At 42.4% G+C, this 15048-nt stretch overlaps 1 protein-coding gene across 1 annotated transcript in view; it reads left to right on the top strand.

The window, feature by feature from the left end:
- The window catches only part of MST1R (macrophage stimulating 1 receptor), a 1081737-nt gene that overhangs the window by 950211 nt on the left and 116478 nt on the right, over window positions 1–15048 (top strand). The window contains exons 11-12 of the mRNA XM_044078935.1: window positions 2178–2399; window positions 14409–14555. Coding sequence (XP_043934870.1) covers window positions 2178–2399; window positions 14409–14555 — 369 coding nt within the window. The remainder of the gene's footprint in view (window positions 1–2177; window positions 2400–14408; window positions 14556–15048) is intronic.

A 15048-nucleotide genomic window follows, 5' to 3' on the forward strand; every position in this document is an offset into this window, starting at 1 on the left:
TTGGCTTGAACTTCAGAGAAGTAGATGCCAAACAGGAGAGGACCTAGGACTGATCCCTGTGGGACACCACTTGTAACTAGTCGATAGTCAAATTTGGAGTCTGCTACTTTCATGGTGTGGGTTCTATCAGTGAGCCAATTGTCAACCCATCTTATTACATAGGGGTTTATGCCTAGTTTAGTGAGTCTATCTATGATTCCTGAGTGAGGGATGGTGTTGAAGGCCATGGCAAAATCTAGGTAGGGTGTGTGAACTACCTTGCCCTCATCCACAGCTCTGGTGACAGACTCTAAGAAGTCTATCAGGCTGAGGAGACATGATCTACCTTTCACAAAGCCATACTGTGTGGGGTCCAGAGTTTCACTATGTCCTTATTTATAAGATCCATGATGATGCGCTCCATAGCCTTACATATCAGACCTGTCAGGCTAATGGGGAGGTACATCGCAGGGTCTGTTGTCACTCCCCCTTTGTGGAGTGGGATGACCATAGCAGTGTGCCATTTGGTAGGAACAAAGCCTGAAATGAGTCTGTGATTGAACAGGGTACTCAGGTGTGCTGCCAGTTCACTTTGTAATTCATGTAGAACACAGCCAGGGATATTATCAAGTCCCATGGAAGCTGTATTCTTGGCTTCGGGCAGCGCGTTTTTTACCTGTGTACCCATGATAATAGGGACTTGGCATTTCTCAGGGATTATGATAGGCCCTTTAGGGGGTGAAAATGGGGTAAAGTTTGCACTGAACCTGTCAGCCAATATGTTGGCAATATCAGTTGGTTCTGTATCTGTATTGCCATTGTGCTGTAACTCAGAGCAGATCTGAGTATTGCCATGTAGATTCTTGACATAACTATAGAATGCCTTGTGGTTGTCTTTAGAATCTGCAGCATTTTTTTTCATAGCTAGCTTTAGAGAATTTGATGTTGGATCTTCTCAATTTACATGCCAAGATTCATCTTGAGAGCAAATTTCTTGGCATCCATGTTTCGAACACATAAAAAGCCAGTTAGCATCAGTGACTGCTCATACTCCTATGTTTTAATGGAGATTCAAGTCTTTACTTTGTGTGTTTGTCGAACCATTTGATTTGTGGCAGCATTGAGGTTTGTGGAAGAGTGAGTCTTTAAAAACAAATTGTAGACATAAAGCACTTTGCAGGAATCTAAGACCTTATTGATCTGAGTTCCTTAACTCTGTAGTTTCTCAGGTGATACCTACACGCTCATCTTTATGTTAGCAACTGTAAGTAGTTAAGGTGGTTGACTTATAGTTTCTGTAAGCACTTACTACTAGCTGTAGTTTACATTCACTGTGGTACACGCATGTCAGCTGTCGTATTATTAAAATGTAACTGTTTTAATCTGTCATTACACTTTTAAGTCAACATGTTTAAGGAAAGATAAAATGCAAAGAGGACAAATTACAGACTACAGTGCGTTTGATGTTTTAAAATATAATGCATGAAGACGGACAAGGAAAGAAAGGACTGATGTCACGCGGTCAGTCCTGGACAAATAGAGTTGGCCCCTTCCTCCACTCCAGAAGAAGAACAGTCATTATCGACATGGAAGAAATGCTGCCAGACCTCAGTAACCATTTACTAGCTTTGCAACAGATACCACTACAAATTCCTGAAAGAAGTAATTCTGGAAGATTTTCAAAACTGCACCTCTGAAGCAAGCTGGTTCTTGGCATACAAGTTTGTAAATTTGGTGCATACCTCTCAACTGCCCAGATTTTCTCAGAATATCCATAATTTGGCTTGGTATTTCTTGTCAGTTGCTCATAGAATTTGATTTTCTGGCAAATCACTGAGGACTCAACTCACTAAAAAGACATACATTTGAGTTTTAAACTTCATATCCTTCAGAAAATGCATACTAGCTCAAATTTTATTATTCTAACAATTTTCTAAGTTTACAAGAGCAATATTTAAAATCTGTTCCTATTTTTGGACCTTTATTTCCCCACTAGTTTTGGCTTTGTTCATATTTCTTGTGCTAAGAGGTTAAGAGGTATGTGAGGTTTCTAATGGCACATGCCTTACAGAACATAAATGCATATTTTATATCCACCTTCATGAATTAATGTCATAGCTAGTATCACTACAAGGGATCTGTACATTTAAATAACAATGCAATATTATTTAATCCTTTAAATTCTGTTGCTCTTCTAGGTATGTGATGTTCCAATGTCCTCTGATACACTGCTTTGTAAAACACCAAGTATAACACTTACGGACAGCAATAAAGTTCAAGGCATGATACGTCTGGTAATGGATGGAACTCCAGATCTGAAGGACTTCCCCTTCGAGTACCACCAAACTCCTGAGGTGTTTCGCTTTCAGGCTGAAAATCAAGTCTTCTTGCTCAACAAACAGATTGACATTGAGATACATGTATGTAGCAGCAATTTTGCTTCATTTCCCTGTTGCATTCATTGTCTTTGCTTCCTTATTTTCTGTTGCACGTTTTCATAGCATGTTGTGCATCTATTTTTTATGCTTTCTTATTAGCACACATCGTCTGCAGTTAGGTATTTAATTAGTTCCAAATTTCACTGGACATTTGCTTTTTTTTAGCAGTTTGCCAATCAGAGACTGTCATTCATTGAAAAATTCCTCAGTTGATTGATTCATAGTTACAATATTTATTTGACTAAATGGTATAGGCAATGCCTTCAGGAGCTGATTTCTGCTTTACAGCCCCAGGGTCCAGGATTCAGTTCTTCCTTTCAGCTGCTCTCTCTCTCTCTCTCTCTCTCTGTATTCCGCATGCTCTGACTGTCTTTTTTTGCTGAGAACTTGCACGTTATAAAACATGCTGTTTGACAGGCAGCTTGGAACACTGATTATTCACTCCAGGTAAGTAACTGCTCAGCTATCCTGTTGAACTTTGGCCCTTACCCCCACTGTAGTGCGACCTCAGAGTTGGTGTATTTAGCTAGGGGGTGGAGGGGCACAGCCGCCAACATGGGTGGGTTTGGTTTTCTTCCGTTAACTTGTTTGTTTCAGATGGCTGAGTGGTTACTTACCTGGAGTGAATAGTCGGTGTTCCAGGACATCGGTGTTGTGGTGCTGTCGGTCTTCTCATCTCGGTGAATCAGGTGTCGGGTAAGTGGCATTTTGTTCATCTAATGTAGAATCATATATATATATATATATATATATAAATTATCTGCTTTTACTGTATTTGTGTTTCTTCCTAATTTATTTTGCTTTTGCGTCATCTTAAAAGTACTCAGTTGTATTTATTACTTCTTGGTGCAACTCATTCTAAGCCTTTTAGTTTAAGCACTTGGGCTTCAGACCAGTTGTTTTACATTAAGAAGGTTTGTGGTTTGCACTGTAGTGGCAGGACAGGTAGCTTACATCCTTCTAAGTTGGGAACTGCTGATTTTGGGCTCAGTGTCAGTTATTCTAAAAGTGTATTAATTCTGTTTTAAGCACTTGGGCTTCAGGCCAGTTATTTTACATTAAAATGGTTCGTGGTCTGCACTCTTGTGGGAGGAGAGACTGGACTCTGCCCTTCTGAGCTGGGAATTTCTGGTTAAAGGCTTATAGTGCCTGCATATTTGAACTGCTTCTTACTGAAATTGGTACACCTTGTTTGCTGTAGCGTAGACTAGATCCAGGCCTCCTGAATCTAGCTTTGTTTGTATAACTTAAGCACTAATCCAGGCTTTCTTCAAAGTATTCAGTTGTATTTATTACTGCTTGGTAGTAACTTGATTAAACTGTAGCTATCATTCTAAGTCTTTTGGATTAAGCACTTGGGCTTCAGACCAGTTGTTTTACATTAGGAAGGTCTGTGGCCTGCACTGTGGTAGCAGGACAGGTGGCTTACATCCTTCTAAGTTGGGAACTGCTGATTGAGGGCTCAGTGTCTGTTATTCTAAAAGTGTATTAGTTCTGGTTTAAGCACTTGGGCTTCAGGCCAGTTATTTTACATTAAGAAGGTTCGTGGTCTGCACTCTTGTGGGAGGAGAGGCTGGACTCTGCCCTTCTGAGCTGGGAATTTCTGGTTAAAGGCTTATAGTGCCTGCATATTTCAACTGTTTCTTACTGAAATTGGTACACCTTGTTTGCTGTAGCATAGACTAGATCCAGGCCTGCTGAATCTTGCTCTGTTTGTATGCGTGTTGTTTGTTTGCTTGTTATTTCCCTGAAACGCTAATACCACCTAAACCGCGGCTTTTCAGAGCTTCTGTGGATCCCTAGTGATATCTGCATTGCTTACTGTACTCATTTCCTTGTTTCACTTAAAAGAAAGTTACTGTTTGTCATTTTTGCATTTAAGTTACCTGTAACACATTGCATTTAAGTTACCTGGCACTTGCTCACTAAAGGCACTTGCTCACTAAAGCAATTATATAAGTCAGCACTAAAAAATTTAAAGCACTACACTCTCACAAAGTCCTCTCGAGTACCTTGTTCCCCATTGGCCCTTTTTTTTTCAATTATAAAGGAATTCCCAATACTATTCTAGCATGTCCAAAGGTCAGTTGTCAATCTTCTCTCCGGTCCTACTGGTGAATCTGGGAATCTTGAGGCAATGTTACAATTGCCTCATGTACACAGACAACCCTCTCCTCCTCCCAATAAATTCCAACACATGTGAGAGATGCATCCATATAGCCAAACTGGAGGCTAAGCTCTCTCAACTCAGTACTGGCATAACCAGTCAGGAGGAGAAGGAAACCACACTCAATACAATTCCAGTCTCACATAGACCTACCACGACAGCAGACCAAACACATAAACACACAAAAACATACTTGGAGGCTCTAAATAAAAATCTGCCTAAGCAGCAGAGATCTCCAAAGCAGACACCCAAGCAACCGCTATCCCAAAACAAAACACGTGCAACACATATCTCACAAAGCCAGTGTGCCGAACAGTCACAGCCCTTAAGGCTAAACAACACACCTGATACACTTGTAATAGGTGACTCTATCATCAGGCACACTGACGTCCCGCTTACCAGGCTGAACAAGGAGAAGGTCACGGTGAGCTGCCTGTCGGGCGCTAGGATCCGCCACATAACACAAGTACTCAGGTCACTCCAAGGCAAGTACAAATATGACTCAGTCATTGTCCATGCTGGTGTGAATGACCTGAGATGTACCTTCCTGGACTACATGAAAAGAGACATAGAGGAGCTCTCTGAGCATGTGGCCCAGGCCGGTATGACCCTGACCTTGAGTAGCATCTTACCCTCACCAAGAATGATGCCACAATATGAAGACAAGATGATCAATTTCAACAATTGGCTTAATTATTGGTGTCATTCAAAGGGGATCCAATGCCTGTCAGCCTGGGATGACATGTTCGACAAGCCACGATGCTTCGCTAGGGACGGCCTGCACCTGTCACCCCTGGGCTTTTGGATATTGGCAAAGGCTCTTGCTACCCCCATAGTGCCTTTTTTAGGCAAGGCTCAAAAGACAAACCCACCTCCATAGGTATCACAAGGGATAAGAAACTAAGAGTAATGCTACTCAACGCCAGAAGTCTAAACCTCAAGATGCATGCACTCAAAACTCTCCTTAGCATGGAGAAAATCGATATCTGTGCAGTAACAGAAACCTTGTTCAAGGCTCCCGAGAGCACCCCAGCACTACCAGGTTATACCTCATACCATGCTTTTCGGCCCCAAAACTTGGACCGACCCATAAAAGGAGGGGGAGTATCAATATTCGTCAAAGATACCCACACCTCCAGGTTGGTGGCACAGCACGAAGCATCAGAGACTATCCATGTGCAACTAACAGTGGGTAAAACTGCCTTCCAGTTTATAGCCTGCTACAGACCACCCTTCCTAACCCAGGAACCCCACTCGGCCTTCATGAGAACACTGGAAAATATGAAGATCTCTCCAAACACCATTATATTGGACGACTTCAACTACCCAAACATAGACTGGGAGCATTACTCTAGCTCCAACACCCTAGCCCAAAGGTTCCTAGAATTTATAAACTCAAATGCTATGGAACAACTTGTTACCACTCCCACAAGAAGGGAAAACATACTGGACCTGATCATCACCAACATGGGGACTCTATGCTCCAGACCAGATGTGTATCCCTCCCTAGTAAGATCAGACCATAAACTAATCTCACTGGATGTTCACATCCCGACACCACCCCCTGCCCAGAAAACCACAGTGAAAAACTTCTCTAAAGCAAATTTCACACTCCTCAAAACTGAGGTGGAATCCTTCAAAGCCCCCGGGCCTGTGGAAAATACGGCCCAGACCGCAGAATTCTTTATAAACGCATTCTATGAACACCTTCAGGAATGCATGGATCATGCGATCCCAAATAAAACCAAGACCCAATCCTCCAAAGGCAGACGTCCTGTCTGGTGGACCCCAGCCATAAACAAGCTATACAATAGAAGGAGGAAGCTACTAAATGATAGAGCAAAATTCCAAAAAGGGAAGGCATCCCTGATCAGTATTAGCAAAAAACTAAGGGCACTCATAAAATCGTCTAAGGCCAGCTTCGGGAGAAAAATTGCACAGGACACTAAGGATAATCACAAGGCCTTCTTTAGTTATGTTAGGAACCTGGGTGGTAATTCCCAGATATGTTCAGAATTAGTCCAAAATGACAAAAATACACGAACCCACAGACATTGCCAACATCCTAGCTGACAGGTTCAGCGAAACTCCCCTCCCCACCAAAAGGGCAAATATCTATTCCAGCAGAGTGCTGCCCCCCTGACATCTTGGATGCTCAGGTAAGAGCCACCCTCTCCAAAGCAAAAAACACAGCATCAATGGGACCAGACGGTGTCCCGGGCTGCGTCCTACATGAACTCCAAGAAGAGCTAAACCCAAAGATAAAACTACTGTTCAATCTCAGCCTTACTACAGGATATGTACCCAAAGAGTGGCGTACAGCAACTGTGGTCCCTCTCCACAAAGGTGGTGCCTCAACGGATCCTGGAAACTATCGCCCCATAAGCCTGACTAGTTTGGTCTACAAAGCTATGGAAAGGATAATCATGGACCTCATAAATAAAGATATTGGGGACCTACAGACACTGGATCCTACCCAATTCGGCTTTGTTAAGGGCAGATCCTGCCTCTTAAAACTGGTTGATTTCTTTGAAACAGTCACCAAGGCCACTGACGAGGGGAAGGTGGTCCACACAGCCTATCTGGACCTCGCAAAAGCCTTCGATACAATACCCCACTCGGGCATTATAGATAAGTTCACCAGCTTAAATATAAACCCCTATGTCACTAGATGGGTTGCAAACTGGCTCAAGGACAGAACCCACATGGTTAGAATTGCTGGAGCCATGTCAGACTCCAAACCAGTTACAAGTGGCGTCCCACAAGGCTCAGTCCTGGGACCTCTCTTGTTCAGTATATATTTCTCGGAGGTACAGGCCAACACGGAAGGACTGTGGCTGACCAAGTTCGCAGATGACTGCAAACTGGGCCATAATCGACTCTCCAGCCGACACAAGCATCCTCCAAAAGGGCCTCATAGAAACAGACAACTGGTGCCAGAGCCATGGCCTCAAGCTAAACCAAAAGTGTATAGTCATCCCTTTGGCAAAAACAAAGTGCCCACAAATTACCACATAGGTGGTAATCCATTAAGTACAGAAGAAGTAATTAGGGACCTGGGGACCCAAGTTGATAGCAATCTCTCATTTGACAACCACGTGGCTAAAGTGGTTAGAAAAACATTTTATATAGCCCACCTAATCATGAAGGGATTCACATCTAGATCAGGGGATGCCATCATGCCTCTTTACTCATCCCTCATCAGGCCCATAATTGAGTACAATGCCCCTTTTGGGATGTACCTTACCAGACACCTGCAGCAACTGGAAAGACCCCAAAAGTACCTCACCAAGAGGATCAAAGGGCTCAAACAGATGCCATATGCTGCCCGGTTAAAGAAACTCCAGCTCTACTCAGTGGCATACCGCCTGTTCAGAGGCGATCTGTGCCTGACTTATAAAGCCATGTCCAACCCGGAATTAATGGACATGCTGCACCTCAGAAAATCCAAATCCTATCGAGCTACACGCCGAGACTTGAACCTCAGCACTGAAATAAATAGGACATGCTGGAGGGACAGATTCATAACCCAGAGGCTCCCTTCACTCTGGAATAAAATCCCAGTCCAGGTTAGGCAGAGTCCCTCATTGACTCTCTTCAAGAGGAATCTTGATGACTGGATGGGAGATCGTAGGTTTACCCGGGTATGACTTCTGTGTCACTGTTAGACAGAGGCACAGTATACTAACCTCAAAAAAAGGGCATAGCAAAATTAATTTAAAATGGGTGGCGAAAGCCAAACACATTCTGGCTAGGCTTATAAATGCCCTAGGGCAGATAGCCTAGTATGAACCTATGAACCTATGAACCTACACACACACAAACCCACACACACACACACACACACACACACACACACACACACAAACACACACACACATAATGTGTGTGTGTGTGTGTGTGTGTGTGTGTGTGTGTGTGTGTGTATATATTAAAGGTAGTTATAGGCATGTAGTCCAGGAGATCATTGTGGAGCCTAGCCCAATTTGGTCAATTTCCCCATGACACAGTATCATTAAGTGATTTGCTCTGGGTCACACAGTAGGCAAATTAAGGGAATCAAACCCTGTACCCTAAGGATCAGCTCATTAACAGCTCATAACTTTAATCTTCCGTGCTAACTGCCAGAGTGTATTACCAGTCAATGAACTGTATGTCCCAGGTTTAGGGGACCCAGGATCAAGTGCTAACATGGGTTTACTTTTACATGCTTGAGACTCAGAATGTTGAGTCAAACACTTCAAAACGTTGAATGCTGTCACACAGAATGCTGAATACCAACGTTACCAAATGTCTGATCTTGCCCATTTTCAGGACTCATATTAGCACTTGATCATGGGTGTGGAGCAGAAGGGAGTTTTGATATTCAGTGCTTTTTTCGTACATGTTGGTATTTAGCATTCCAACTTTTGATATATTGCTGAAGACAATATTTCTGGTCTTGAGCATATATTAGTAAACCCACATATGCATAATGTATATAAGTAGCAGGGATGTTTGGAGTACAGTGAAGCCTCCTGCAAAAGTCCTTTAATGGCTTTACAGTAACTTTCAAAACTCACTAATTTGTTGACATTGTACTTTATCTTTCCTAGTTGCAGGACTTGCAGTTATGGTAGGGCACACCTGATGGGGAGCCGTCTATATAAGATTGTGGCAATGATTCCTTATATGTTTATTGTTTTATGCATTTCCATTTTGCACCCATCAGATTCTTTTGAATCTGCCCACCTTTCATAACCCACCTTTAAGCCCAACATTTCCCAAGATGTGACCTGATGTGAAGTTGAGCATGTGCTGTGCACAGCATACCAGGCACAAATCAATAAACGTACTGAAAACAGGTGTAGTTTACCCAGAAGGACCTGGTAATAACCCACAGTAAGTTTTATTTATATTAGGTTATTGATTATCCTTCTTAACTGTCAAGTATCATCACTTAAAGCTGATATCCTTTGGGATCCAGAATAATAGATTATAGGTTCTTAGGTTCATAGGTGGTCACTGGGCTACTGACCCAAAGGTCCTTGTAAGCCTTGCCGTTTGTATCTGCTGTAATACTAGAGAAACCTAATATAAAGGATATTGCCTAAACTCGAGATCTTACTTAGCAATGACTGCTCATATCTAGGAGGTCATAGGTGAAATCCCCAGCAGGAATTTGGAGTTTCTCATCCAATCATCCAGGCTATGCTTAAACAGTGTCATAGAGGGGCTTTTATTTGATGTGAACTGGTAGCCTATTCAAGGGGAGTGGCAATCTCTGTGAGACGTATCTTTCTCTCCAGCAGGACCTATTTATGTTGCAGAAAAGGTTAAGGTCCCTGGAACAGGTGACTCGTGCCCCATTTGACTTGTGTATGCACAGGATTTCCATTAGATTTGGATCTGAGATTGCTCTGTAGGCCAGACGCAAGTCTCCTCTAAGTAGTCTGTACACTACTGAGTACAGTCACAGTGACTTCAATTATGTCAGTGTATGACATGTGCTGGAGTCCCTGAATCTTCTTGGTTAGAAATCTCTGAGGTCTCTCAAGTTGTTGCAGGTGCCTGGTAAGGTACATACCAAAAGAAGCACTGTACTCAATTACTGGCCTAATGAGGGTTGAGTACATGGGTGTTACGATCTCTTCTGTTCTTGAGGCAGTGTCTTTGCTAATGAGGTCTGTGACATAGAATGCCTCCCTTACCTCTGTAGACAAATGGTGGTCAAAGTTTAGGCTGCAGTCAACTTGCATTTCCAAGTTTTTCACTACTGAGCTGTTACTTAGGGTATTAATATATATGATAGTCTGCAGGGATATCATATTTACTGTAGGGGATAATAATGCAGTTTTTACGTTGAGTTTGAGTCCATGACTTTGGCACCAATCAGTGGTTTGTGCAAGTCCCTCTTGAAGTATATTGACATTGTTTGGGGATTCACTGATTGTACCTAATCTGCAATCATCAACAAACTTAGTCAGCCACAGCCCCTCAGTTTTGGCCTGAACTTTTGTGAAGTATATTCCAAACAATAGGGGGTCCAGCACTGACCTCTGTGGAACCCCACTGGTGACAGGTCTGCTGGCTGAGGAAAGGTACTGCCTTTGACTAAGTGTGATTTATTGGTGAGCCAGTTAGCACGCCATCTGATGACATAACGGTTGATATTCAGTTGGCAGAGTTTATCAATGATGCCCAAATATGGGCCTTTATGCACATATATGCCTATATTTATGGCTCTGATGATGTTTTTGAAGTAATCCATCAGGTTTAACAGGCAGAATCTGTCTTTGATTAAACCAAGCTGTGTTGGATCAAGGGTTTGGAGATCACCTATATCCTTATTTATGAGGTCTGTGATGATTCAAAAGTGGGGTTGCCACCTTGCTTCATGGCTAAAACCGGAGCAAAGCCACGCCCCTCATGTCACCAGTAACCCCGCCCACCCCAACCCCCTCTCCCACCAACATACCTCCTATTTTGTGATGTCACGGCAGCATCACTCAACGGGAACACCCTCTTTTTTTGTTCCCTCCGCCTGCTTTTGGCTGATTTACTATGCTTTTCTGTAAAAAAAGCATAGTAAATCAACATTAAACTCTGATAGTCTGTTTCCTTTTTGAAACAGAATACCGGAGTTTGTACAGTGTTTTCCGGACTACCGGAGAATCAGTTTGATTTCCTGATAGTCCAGAAAAAAAACGGAGGGGTGGCAAGCCTATTCAAAAGTATTGTCAATCCATGGGATTGGTGGGGTAACTATAGAATATACAGTTATGCTCTTCTGCTAGACACACACACACACACACACACACACACACACACACACACACACACACACACACAGTTGACTGCAAGTGACAACAGAACCCCTACCTATCTAAGTACACTGACTACAGAGCTCAGTACTTTACGCAAGTGCCATGGCCCAGGTCTGACAAATGAGGGTTGAGGGAATCAAACCCTGTACCACAGGAAATAAAGCTTGTAACCTTAATATCTGCATCAGCTGCTCATTATCAGACCAAAAAGTAAGGAAAAGGGACAGTTACAGAGTAGCCAGCTGTCATGGGGGTCTGTCTTTCTCACTGGAGATTGGCAGGTTTGATGAAATTTATTTATTTATTTATTTTTTTTATTTAACATTTGTTGACCGGGAAAGTCCGACTAGGTAGGTTCCACAGAGCTTTTTTTCAAAGCGGAGGGGAGAAAGAAATACTCAGGCTGTCTTTTTGAAATGTGGGAGGGAAACCGGAGTACCGGAGAGGAAACCCCGCACACAGGAGAACATGCAACCAAACTCACACAGGCACCCCACCCCGAGAACCCGAGAGAGAACCTCTTGCTGTGGTTGTGCACGTAAACATGCACCACTGTGGGTCCATATGAAGAACAAATGTGCAATTATAACCTTGGAGGTGCATGAAATTTCAGTTTTGAAAAGGGGATAAGTACTTGTATAACCATCCAGTCATTGAGATTCCCAGACTTTTTTACTACAGAGGGATTCACCAGTATAGTTTTCCTCTACATCTATTATTCTTGCTCTAAAATATTAGTTACACAGTGTCAACCAGTGTGTAAATTATCCCCCCTAAAAATTATTATGGCTGATCTACCAGTGAGAATGTCTGTCTGAGACTGGATATAACAATGGAGACTTAAAATCTCCCAGGATCATTTTTTTTCCTTTTGGAGTGGGGAGTTATTCAGTAGTCAGTACTGACAGACTCTAGTGTTAGCAGGGAGACATAGCAGTAGTCTACTGGGTCAGTGACCCATGGATGGGGGGGACTTTTATGATGAATACATTTTGGGATGCCCACTCATTTACTGGTGCTTGGACTGCTCCCATTTGACATCTACTTCTTGGAGGTAAAAGGTAATGTCAAAGGGCCTTTGGCTGACCAAGTTCACAGATGAAGTTTGCAAGTTGCTTTCTTTACCAGCATTACATATTCAGGATTGCACCCTCTAACACCTTGCAACTGGGGTTCATGCCCCATTCGCCTCACCCTTGCTGTGCTACTGTTGACAGCAGCAGCTGAGTGACACTCAGTCCTGGCCCTGCCTGTCTCCTCTGGCACTCAGGTTACTGACTAGTCCTGAATTATGTGGGTGGCAGTAAGAACGTTATCCATCTGTGCCATGGAGCCAGATGAAGTGTGGTTGCATCTGACAAATGGCTTTCCTGATTAGAAAAAAAAATCACATTCCACAGTCTGCCAGGATAAGCCGTACATTGCTGTACCCAAGGGGCAGCATGTTACAATCTTGGGAGTCAAATCTAGACAGAGTTTATCAGAAATACTTCCCAGTGGGTTACGTATCCAAAGTGAAACCAGAAAAAAGTACCGTGTCATCTGCAGAACAACAATGCACTGGCATTTCCCTTGTGATATCTGTATTCTCCAGCAAGGGTATAGATACCAGATCTGCAGCATGGAATCAAACCATAAATGGCTTTTGTAGTTTTGTCACTTTAGTCATAGGTGTTCATTTGTGTGTGCATGTGTGTGTGTTTGTATATGATTGTGTGTGTGTGTTTGTGTGTGTGTGAGTGTGTGTGTGTATGTGTGTGTGTGTGTGTGTGTGTGTGTGTGTATGTGCGTGTGTTTGTGTGTGTGCGAGTGTGTGCATGTGTGTGTGTGTGTGCGCATGTGTGTGCGTGTGTGTGTGTGTGTGTGTGTGTGTGTGTGTGCATGCATGTGTGTGCATGCATGCGTGTGTGCATGCATGCGTGTGTGTGTGTGCGCGCATGTGCGTGTGTGTGTGTGTGTGCATGCATGCATGTGTGTGTGTGTGTGTGTGTGTGTGTGTGTGTGTGTGTGCATGTGTGTGTGTGTTTGTGTGTGTGTGTATGTGTGTTTGTGTGTGAGTGTGTGTGCATGCGTGTGCATGCGTGTGTGTTTGTGTGTGAGTGTGTATGTGTGTGCGCTTGCGTGTGTGTGTGTGTGTGTGCATGTGTGTGTGTGTGTGTGTGTGTGTGTGTGTGTGTGTGTGTGTGTGTGTGTGTGTGTGTGTGTGTGTGTGTGTGTGTGTGTGTGTGTGTTCACGCGTGTGTCTATGTACTGTGTGTCAAAGCACAAGAGAGAGTGGTAGAATGTTTTTTCTTTTTTGTTTTCTGTGTATCGTTAAGTATACTTTACATACATTTTAAAGTAGGATATTTCTTACTGAAACATTACATTTTGCAGGTTAAACCATGATTCAACCATTTTAAAATGTTTATTTTCATTTTCCTAACAAAATAACGGATCATTGTTTTAAAAGCTCAAATCATATTAACGTGCTTCACATGTACTGTCGTAGTATTTTTGCAGTATTTACATAACAGTAAAAATTATTTTTTTTCTAAACTCTTAGGTCATTTGCCATGTTTATTGTTTTTTTTTCAGGAAACAATTTCCTGAATCAGGACTGCTATACAAAAAAGGATCCTACTTGTAAGAGTAATGCTTGTATTGTTAAACTTCTAGGAACAAATACAAGCACATGTGCACCTTTCTAACTGCTCCTTCTCTCTGTGATCACTGATACAGAACTGCCAACTGATGCAATAAATTGTACTTTGTAATAACATGTAGATCTGACAGAAATGACATTGCTTGAAAATGGTCTAAAATTTCATGTTCAGTGTTGTGTAATGTCCATTTTATAACTACAGTTTCTATGTATGTTTCACCTAAGTGATGATTCTGACTTCATTTGGATTTGTTGTGATTGTATTTTAGATGAAATGCAGTGAGATCTTCTTGCACTGATCCTCACATCAATGTTCCTCACATCAACGTTAAGTGCTAATATTTATTTCCGTCTTTTTTTCAAACATGGAATAGCACAAAGCACTTGATTCTGTCGCAGGCTGCCTGAACATTACAGTAACACTCAATGGGAGGGACTGCAAAGCCTTAGTTCTGAAAAATGAAATCACTTGCCATGTTCCACAAGATCTAATGATCCATGGCAAGCAACTGTGTGTACAGGCAAGTAACAAATCGTAGATGGCATTGCCCAAACCTGTTGTTAACCAGTAAGTGTTGGTATGCTGACCACAGATGTGGCATCTATCACTGATGTATGAATTTATGATATTCCATATGTATGCATGCAAACCATTAGAAGAGAGTTTTTATTGCACTCTGGATATGTGATCTTCAGTCCCTTGATCACATAAGTCATTTAAGAATGTTTTAAAATTTTTCATGATGCTTTTCTCTCAATGTCCACGTTTTTATCTTGGACTTCTTAATCTGAGTCAACAGTTTGTATTCTGTCTTCATTTTGATGGCTTCCTTATCCGTGAACTAATTGTAGCTGACATTTTCCTAGTACTGGGAAAATTAGCAGTGTCTTCTCTGAAGAATAGTTTTCTTCAAATTCCATCTCCTGCCCATGTTGGCTGTCTGTGCTGATGTAAATTTAGCTGAATGTACTTAGTAGATACCCTTCTACTTAACAATATACATCCTTCATACC

This window comes from Protopterus annectens, chromosome 7.part1 (genome assembly GCF_019279795.1).
Source record: "Protopterus annectens isolate FY-2018-M chromosome 7.part1, PAN1.0, whole genome shotgun sequence".
In the NCBI taxonomy this organism is placed as follows: domain Eukaryota; kingdom Metazoa; phylum Chordata; order Ceratodontiformes; family Protopteridae; genus Protopterus; species Protopterus annectens.